Source organism: Triticum aestivum, chromosome 2A (genome assembly GCF_018294505.1).
Source record: "Triticum aestivum cultivar Chinese Spring chromosome 2A, IWGSC CS RefSeq v2.1, whole genome shotgun sequence".
NCBI lineage: Eukaryota > Viridiplantae > Streptophyta > Magnoliopsida > Poales > Poaceae > Triticum > Triticum aestivum.
In genome coordinates this window covers 737,643,335-737,652,443 of record NC_057797.1, presented here as the reverse complement: position 1 = coordinate 737,652,443, position 9,109 = coordinate 737,643,335, and the positions used below count along the sequence as shown (strand labels likewise).

The 9,109-nt window shown below is 41.8% G+C and overlaps 1 protein-coding gene across 1 annotated transcript; it reads left to right on the top strand.

Moving 5' to 3' along the window:
• The first annotated feature begins 494 nt into the window (after window positions 1-494).
• On the top strand, window positions 495-8,692 carry LOC123191952 (ent-kaur-16-ene synthase, chloroplastic-like). The gene is made up of 16 exons (XM_044604480.1): window positions 495-788; window positions 1,363-1,593; window positions 2,159-2,180; window positions 2,683-2,726; window positions 2,823-3,099; window positions 3,231-3,411; window positions 3,710-3,927; window positions 4,010-4,130; window positions 4,206-4,303; window positions 4,385-4,599; window positions 4,690-4,805; window positions 4,895-4,990; window positions 5,064-5,279; window positions 5,388-5,529; window positions 5,632-5,877; window positions 8,357-8,692. Exons 1-16 carry the CDS (start codon window positions 495-497, stop codon window positions 8,690-8,692), a joined length of 2,853 nt encoding a protein of 950 aa, XP_044460415.1.
• Window positions 8,693-9,109: the final 417 nt, after the last annotated feature.

Below are 9,109 nucleotides of genomic sequence, written 5' to 3'. Positions count from 1 at the left end.
TAGTAGGGGGGTTCGACCCTCCCGTGGCCGAGGCGGCCCGCGCCGCAGGAGGCACGCCCGCCATGGGGCTCAACAGCGCCACCGCGACCGCCGCGTAGGCAACCCCGGTGCAGGAAGACGGTGTAGGAGTTGGTGAAGGCGTCCGCGAGGGGTGCAGAGGCTTGGCGGCGGTGGTCGAGGACTGTGCGGCAGAAACCGATGACGATGTGGACGGTGGCGGCTTGTCTGTGACTGCTTGCACAATCAACAGCGTGAGAGTAGGGTATCCACCCCAGAGAGCCCTCATGCGCCTCCTTAGAAAGGCCCAAGAAAAATCCTGGCCCGGTTCCCTTCCTGCATGCAACATGGGGCCGCTCTCCGAGGCCGGTCGATTTTGAAACTCCTGAGAATTCGCCTCCGAAACAGCCGCTCGATCAACGTCAGATCTCGTCGATGCGGCCGTCGCCGGCGATCTCTCCCGTCCCCTCAAGGAAGGATTGAACTTGGCTGCGTCCATGAACTGCCCAAGTACTGGCGGCGGCGTGACCCTGCGCGGCGGCAGAGGACCTCGCCAGGACCCCATCCACGGTGGTCGGGCCATTCGCAGACCTGACGGTGACAACGAGGGCATCCGGCTGGGAGGTAGCGACGCCACCGAGCTAGACGGCAACGCTGAACCAGCCCGCCCCGAGCCCTCTGCATCTGTAGTCCTCTCTTGCGCCCTGCAATTGCCGACACCCATATCTACGAGTTCCGGCGTCACCCCCGGCGGCGACGGCGACCGCTTCTCCCAGAAGCGAGACGCCGGCGTAGGAAAACCCGCATCAGTCCAGAATTCTTGAACAATTTCCGCCTCAGTTTTCCTCCTCCGGCGAACCACCGGAGTCCAAGCCGCGCCTCCCGCATCTTCATCCAGCACTTCAAGTGCTAACTTGACGCCCACTGCCGGCGCCTCCTCCTCATCGGAGGAACCGGAATCCGAATCCAGGTAGGAGAACCTCGACCCACTCGGTCCCTCCGACGCGGGCGATGTCGCCGGCCCGGAAGTGGAAGGCCGGGGCGCTAGAGTTAGCCGCCTGCCCCGGATCGCTTCACCCATTTCCCTAATTTAAGAACCATTTCTAAACTTCAAAAAAATTAAGAGACGAAAAATATACTTTTCCCTTTGAAAATACCCATATGCATGCAGTTTACTTGAAAAATACCCATTGTAGTTGTCAACTTAATTTGAAAATACCCATATGCATGCAGTTTATTTAAAAATGCCCATATGCATGCAGTTTAAAACAGAACACAAGATGCTTTCTGGCGTTCAGCTGAGCGACCCTCTCGACGGCGAGCCCGAGAGTAGCCGGGGCATCTTCCGCCGTCCTGGCACGGCAGCCGCACGCGTCTAGTTGCCTCCCTGCTGGGCTATCGCCGTTGCTGGCAAACTCGCTTCGCTCACATCACCACCGAAGAAACCAGCCTCTTGGCCTTGCCTCCGCCCCCGCAGCCCAGCATGATTTCATCGGAGCACACCGCCCCGAGTTCTTCTCTCACCACCGTCATCGTTCTCCTCCCTGTTCATTGTGCGTGAGGAGCACGTACTCAGGCGATGAGCCATTCGTTCAGGTAAGAAACTCCCGCTTACTTGTTTCCTTGTCTTCCTGTTTTTAGCGGGAGGGATCTTAGTTGATTCTAACAGCGGTCCGATGGGGATCTCTTCCATTTAAAACCTTTTATTTTATGGATCCCAGTAATTATATCAGATCTTTCTCAGCATTAAGTTAGAGAAATACAGTACTACTCCCTCCGTCCCATAATGTAATACGTTTTTCAACACTAATGTGGACCGAGGGAGTAGTTATTTATCGATCAACCAGAGGATAACATAACAAGTTTTCAAAATAAAACATGACAAGAATTACTTACAAATGTGGAATAAGGGAGTAGTATCTTTGATTGAACCATGTGGTCCAGCCCCACCCCTCATTGCTGCTGAATACCTGGATCTCCTCTCAAGACATGCATGTGCACAGTTATTTGACAGGTGTTGGTAATTTACGTTAAAAAATTGCGGGCGTATAAAAGTATTTTTTAAGTATAAATGTTTTTTTGTCAGTATACACAGTTCTATAATTGATGAAACCGAACTATGTGGTGTGCTCGGGAGCGTATGCTCTCTTTTCAATGGCAGGTTATGCTTCAAGCTAAAGTCAGTAAATAATTATTTTCCACCGATCCATTTACAAGCTATGAAAATATCACGATTCATTTACAAGCTGTGCAAAAAACAAGTATTTTATATATGTGAGATACTGTTATTCTATAGCTCCCCACTTTATCCCACTCATACCTCCAATCGATGAATTTTTTCCCACAAAAATTTATTGGCACATGACTCATTCTAATATCAATTCCCATCAGGTTTTCCTGAAATTTCACACTTTTCAACTCAGTTTTTGATTTCCCTGAAATTAAAGAGAACCATTGCTTCACAGTACCCCAAGCAAGAGAAATAGGGATTTTTGCGGGTCCACCATGCGCAGGAGTTATGCTAGGGGCGACCGCATCGGCTAGAGTAAAATGTACAAAACCACCACAATTGTAGCCTGATTAGTTGTTTGCCACCACTATGATTTCTCACGGAAAACATGCTCTTTTTTTTTGGCCGAAAACACCTAATTGACCATGTAATATAACTATCCTTTCTACAAACAGCCGGGAGGAGTTTGGTAGGACGAAATGCGAGCCTTCAAAACAAGGTATGAACATCACTGTTTCAGTTAAATGCTGAGGTTTGAGATTGCCCCCTGATTTTACTGTCTAAAGAATACCCACGATCAATTCCTGCATACTAGGAGCGGGAGGCTAGAATAAAGAAGCAGCTCAAGAATCCTGAACTACCACCATCTCCATACGACACGGCATGGGTTGCTATGGTGCCCTTGCGGGGTTATCCGAGGGCTCCACACTTCCCTCAGTGTGTCGAATGGATATTGCAAAACCAACAGGACGATGGTTCTTGGGGTATCGGCGAATTCGACTCATCAACACACAAGTTTATTCTCTTATCCACATTGGCTTGTGTTATTGCACTCAAGAAATGGAATGTTGGCCCGGAGCACATAAAGAGAGGTTGGGAAAAGGACTCGTTTACCTGTTGGTGTTGTGTTGTTTCAATGTCTTCTACTTGGTCAATCTGAAAGCTCTAGTTGAGATAAAAATATGTGTACTGACATGACTATGTTTTCCTTTTTGCGAGATAGGACTACATTTTGTTGGAAGAAAATTATCATTCTCTATAGATGAGAAGATTGCTGCTCCTATAGGTTTCAATATTACTTTTCCTGGTATGATTAGCCTAGCCATTGGAATGGGCTTGGAATTTCCTGTTAGGCAAACTAATATTGATGGGATTCTTAGCATCCAGCAGATTGAACTGAAAAGGTTCGTCAAATGATAATTTTGGCACGAAATTTTTGTTTATGCATACCCTTCCCATTTGTACTTCTGGCTCACTCATATTCAACTAGTAAAGTGAATGGGGAAATTTATTTGCTAATTGTTTCTTATCTCTTTCTTGTTATGAAGATGATGTTGATTTTTGAAGTTTTCTTTCGGAAGAACCGTGATTTGAAGTGGAAAATGGGCATAATATTATTCATCTTGTCTTTTTCCTACCATTGAAATTAAATAGCATTCAGTTACATGTGAGTAACATTTTGGAAAAATGTATTTGATACAGATTTGCAGGGGATAAATCCGATGGGAGAGAAGCATACATGGCTTATGCTGCTGAAGGGTTAGGAAACCTGGTGGACTGGAATGAAGTTATGAAGTTCCAGAGGAAGAACGGATCATTGTTCAACTCTCCTTCCACTACTGCTGCTGCAGTAATCTACTCTTATGATGAAAAAGCCCTCGGATACCTAAACTTTCTCGTTAGCAAATTTGGTAGCGCAGGTGGGACTGTGTACTATTTACTGTGAGGACTATGTAAGATTTGGACTATTGTTGAATACCTTATCAAATTAGTCTTTTGCAGTACCAACAGTGTTCCCAAGAAATATATCTTGTCAGCTTTCAATGGTGGATTCCCTTGAGAAGATTGGAATATCTCATCATTTTTCTAGTGAGATAAAAAGTATCCTGGACATGACGCACAGGTAATGACCATGAGTAAAGATTTGGTACGCATCTTCAATTAGTAGCTTGTAAACTTGACTATATCTAGCTTGCAGTTTATGGCTACAGAGAGATGAAGAAATCTTGTTGGATGTAGCAACATGCGCAATGGCGTTTCGTATTTTACGGATGAATGGATATGATGTTTCTTCAGGTGCTTCCTTAGGCTGAAATCCTCTGTGTTGCTAATTTTATCTTTGGCCTTAAACTAATGACAAGGTTCAATTTGACACAGATGAGTTATCCCATGTTGCTGAAGCCTCCACTTTCAATAATTCACTTCAAGGATATCTGGATGATACAAAATCTTTGTTGGAACTATACAAGGCTTCAAGAGTTAGTGTATCAAAAAAAGAATTGATCCTAGATAACATAGGCTACTGGTCAGGCAGCCTATTATTGGAGAAGTTGTGTTCGGATAGGGTTCATAGAGAGCCAATGTTTGAGGAGGTGCTTCCATGAAAAAAAAATATTCAGAAAATTATTGATCCTAAATTTGAGGGTTCAGTTTACATTAATCATATGCTTCCATAATTTCAGGTGGAGTATGCCCTTAATTTTCCCTTTTATGCCACAATGGAACGGCTAGACCATAGGAGGAACATCGAACATTTCGATGTTATGGGTTCTCAGATGCTGAAGACAACAACATACTTGTAAGATTCTTAATTTCCAAAATAATTTATTCATCTAATCATATTAATATAAATTATATCCAGCAACCTCAGATATGTTGTTGGATCAGGCCATGTCATGTCAGCAAAGACCACCTTGCTTTGGCTGTTGAAGATTTCACCTTTTCTCAGATTATTTACCAGGATGAACTCTTGCATCTTGAAAGGTAACCTCCATGTTTACTCTTTCATCTTATTAACTTTCTTTCATAAACAATCTGCGCAATTTTTTTGCCACAGTTGGGTGAAAGAGAACAGGCTGGACCAGCTACAATTTGCACGGCAGGTGGTGACATATTGTTATCTTTGTCCTTCCGCTACCATATTCCCTCCAGGACTATCTGATGCTCGGATTTCTTGGGCCAAAAGTTCTATACTCGCAACTATTTCTGATGACTTCTTCGATGTTGCGGGATCAAGAGAAGAGTTAGAAAACCTTGTAGCCTTAGTTGAGAAGTACAATTCCTCAATTTGATCTCTTTTTCCGCTTCTTGTCAAGTATTTTTTGGGGGCACTTGCTAACATATTATATGCCCTGCTTTTCTTTCCTAATGGTTGTCTTAGGTGGGACAAGCACCAAGAACTTCAGTTTTACTCTGAGAGAGTAAAAATATTATTTTGTGCTATATATACTACAGTAAATCAGCTTGCAGAAATGGCTTCTGCAGTACAAAACCGTGATGTTAGCAAACACTTGATAGAACTGGTGAGTTTTGTGCATGACCACGTAATGTTGAGTTGCACTTTATTGAGTATTGCATGTTGAAATTCATCCTTTTTAAGATAATGAGTTCAGCTTCATCTGCAGTGGGTAGATGCATTGAGGTCTATGATGACTGAAGCAGAATGGATGTGGAGCCAATATTTGCCAACAATGGATGAGTACATGACAAGTGCAAATGTCTCCTACATATTGGGGCCTATTGTGCTCCCGTCATTGTACTTCGTTGGGCAAGAGCTTTCGGAGTCAGTTGTCAAAGATCAAGAGTACAATGAGTTATTCATGTTAATGAGCACTTGTGGCCGTTTCCTGAATGACACCCAAGGCTTTGAGGTATTTGCACCATTTATGAAAAATACACATGATGATTTGTCATATCTGCATAGAATATAATTGGTTACATATTTATATTATCATTACACAAATATTTCTCTTTCTGATATATACAAGTAAATGGCGAGTTTACACTAGTAGAAAACGGAGCTTTATTACCGGTTCGTAAGGGCCTTTAGTACCGGTTCTGCAACTGGCACTAAAGGGTGGAGACTAAAGCCCCCTAGTCCCGGTTCAACATGAACCGCGACTAAAGGCCCACCATGTGGCGCGAGCCCGCGCCGTGGTATGGGGAACCTTTAGTCGCGGTTGTTAACACCAACTGGTACTAAAGGTTTTTATTTTTGATTTTTTGGAAAAAAATGATTTTTTTTTGTTTTCAATTTCCGACGATTTAGTATCTAATCACCCCTCGTAACTGCTCAAGTGTGGATCACTCATTCCAAACCCTCTAACTTCCCGACTAGTCACCCATCCCCTCACTACTCCAGCCTGAGCACGCTTAACTTTCGAGTTCTATTCCCCCTAATTTCCAAGTCTGCACTTGTTGTCTTCCTGACAATAGTAAGTTGTCAATCCTATTAACCCTCAGGAGTTTAGCTTGAGCATTAGGTCACACGTTTCACCGTTTGAGTTTGAAACTATTATTCTAAAAAACAATAATGATTTAGTAACACTAATATTTCTTGAATAAGTAGTTTGACCATAGTTTGACCAGATTTGACCAAAATTCAAAAAACTGAAATAATTATTTAGTAACACTAATATTCTTGAATAATTATTTAGTAACAATAATATTTCATTAATAAGTAGTTTGACCATAGTTTGACCAGCCAAAATTCAAAGAAAACTGAAATTTGAGCATAACTTTTTTTCATTTTAGAATTTGAGGATTCTAAAAATTTGCAAACAGGCCTTCATCTTGTCAAAATCGGATGCGGATTTTCGTGCTTAACATTTTGATATATTATACGTTTTTATCGACATCGTATAGAAAAGATATGGTCGTTTTACTTGTTCATCACAATTTTTTGCAAAACATGTCCAAATTTAAGTTTTTAAATTTTCCTAACTAGTAGATGTAGTAACATAACTACATCTCGAAGGATTTTCATTTTTGAAGTTTTTATCATTTTCTTTTGTCTTTTTCAAAACTTAAATGGCGATACACGCACGCGGGGGGGGGGGGGGGGGGGGAGGGGTGAGTTTGAAAATTGCCCTATAGTGCCGGTTTGTGTCTCCAACTAGGACTACAGGTGAAGACCCCTTTAGTGCCGGTTTGTGACACAAACCGAGACTATAAGTTAGACCTTTAGTCCCAGTTTGTGTCACAAACCGGTACTAAAGGGGCTCGTGGGGCCTCGGCCTGACGCCAGCCTGCCACCACCCCTTTAGTACCGGTTCGTGGCACGAACCGGTAGTAACATTAGTGTCGGTTCAGTTACAAACTGGGACTGATGTGCTTCACATTAGGCCCTTTTTCTACTAGTGTTAGTAGTTCCACTACCATATTTAACTCTAGTGGGAAATAAGTTCTCACAAAAAATGGTTTTTTCGATAAATGGAATTTTCATCAAACGTTATATCGAGTAGATACAACAACAATGAGCGAATACCTGGCTGATACAAGATGCACACAGCCAACAAGTCCGAGAAAAAGTAGAAGACATAGTTTTACAGAAATATGGTTGACATCTAATATATGTAAAATGGTGTCTGCTTTTTAAATGATTGCCCTGAGAGGCTATATGTTACATTTCACATTAACTGATCAAAAAAGATATCTACACACAGCTTATCTTGGTGGATTCTGATTAAAACGTTACAGATTAATCAAACGTGTTTTACATTTTTCAAGGAAACACCTCTTTCAGGTTGTTACCTAAGTTCTATTATAGATAGAACTTTAGTGACATATATGTATTTTTTTACCCAAAAACTATATAAGAGGCCCTTATAGAGGCTTATGCTCGCAAGCTCAAATGCTCCCTCATGAACAGTAAAAAAGTAGACAAATTCAAAAAAATCTGAATCTTTTTAGCAACAAACATTGATGAATTGTCTAGATACTTACATTTCATATTTAGGAATGTTTTTCTTCACAAAAAATTTGCACATATTTAGACAATTCGTCAATGTTTGTTGCCCAGATTTCAGAGTTTTTTTACTACTTTTTGTTTTTACTGTTCACCACAGGTGCTTTGAGCTCGCGAGCAGAAGAACACTTTCGCCCGTGATAGTATCTATTCTATTAAGTAAGGGGGAAGTAGAGAGAGGGGATAGACATCCATAATCTACTTAAACATATGAATTATGATATCTAGTCACACAAACTTTATGGAAAGTTTGGCTAGGTATTTGTATCCTATTGGGAAAAATATCAATAAATAGTAATACTGATTGCTGCAATATTGTTTGAACTCTAAACTCTTAAGATTTGCTTGGAGATTCTGACAATCTTTTTGACCTACTCCTGCAGAGGGAGGGGAGCCAAGGAAAAGTGAATAGTGTTTCGCTACTTATTCTTCAAAGTGGTGGTTCTATGTCCACAAAAGCGGCTAAAAAGGCAATAGAGGAATCTATAGCCTCGTGTCGAAAAGACTTGCTGAGGTTGGTTCTTAGGGAAGACAGTGTTGTTCCTAGGCCATGCAAGGAGCTGTTCTGGAAGATGTGCAAGATAAATCACTTGTTCTACTCTCAGATTGATGGGTTTAGCTCGCCAACAGCAATGGTCGGTGCAGCAAATGCGGTTATCTATGAGCCTCTCAAACTCCAAACTAGCAATCCATCATCAGATGTTAAAGTAGAAGATTAGGATTTTCGGAAGCATCATGCGCTTTTCGTGGAAAAAGGTGGTGTTGCCGAAGGAACTAATATTGCTTATTTTTAAAAGGTGTCAATGTGAAGCCTAATGATGAAGGAATATCGGTCTCTTTATTTTTCATTCTCTTTAAAAAAGTGTGAGTGATAAGCTCTGCTATATCAGTTTCTTGGCTATTTAGTTTGAGCTTTCATAAGCATTTCCTGTATGTTGTCATTTCTATATGAAGCAGAGACAGTAGCACCGAACTTTTCATATTGTAACCATGCTGACGTAAAGTTTGATCAAAGGTAGGTTTAAGGTCGAAGTGTACATCATGCCTACTTTATTTTATAGGGCTGACTCGACTTGTCCCCTAGAAATCTAAACACTTGTGTCTAACATACAATCAAGACAAACAAACTGCTAGAA

Excerpts from the sequence above, each read along its gene's own strand:
- LOC123191952 (XM_044604480.1), top strand. The coding sequence starts at position 495 with ATGAACTGCCCAAGTACTGGCGGCGGCGTGACCCTGCGCGGCGGCAGA. Across the intron at positions 2,181-2,682 it reads TATGCTTCAAGCTAAAGTCA|CCGGGAGGAGTTTGGTAGGA; the intron begins GTAAATAATTAT and ends TTCTACAAACAG. Across the intron at positions 3,928-4,009 it reads TAGCAAATTTGGTAGCGCAG|TACCAACAGTGTTCCCAAGA; the intron begins GTGGGACTGTGT and ends AGTCTTTTGCAG.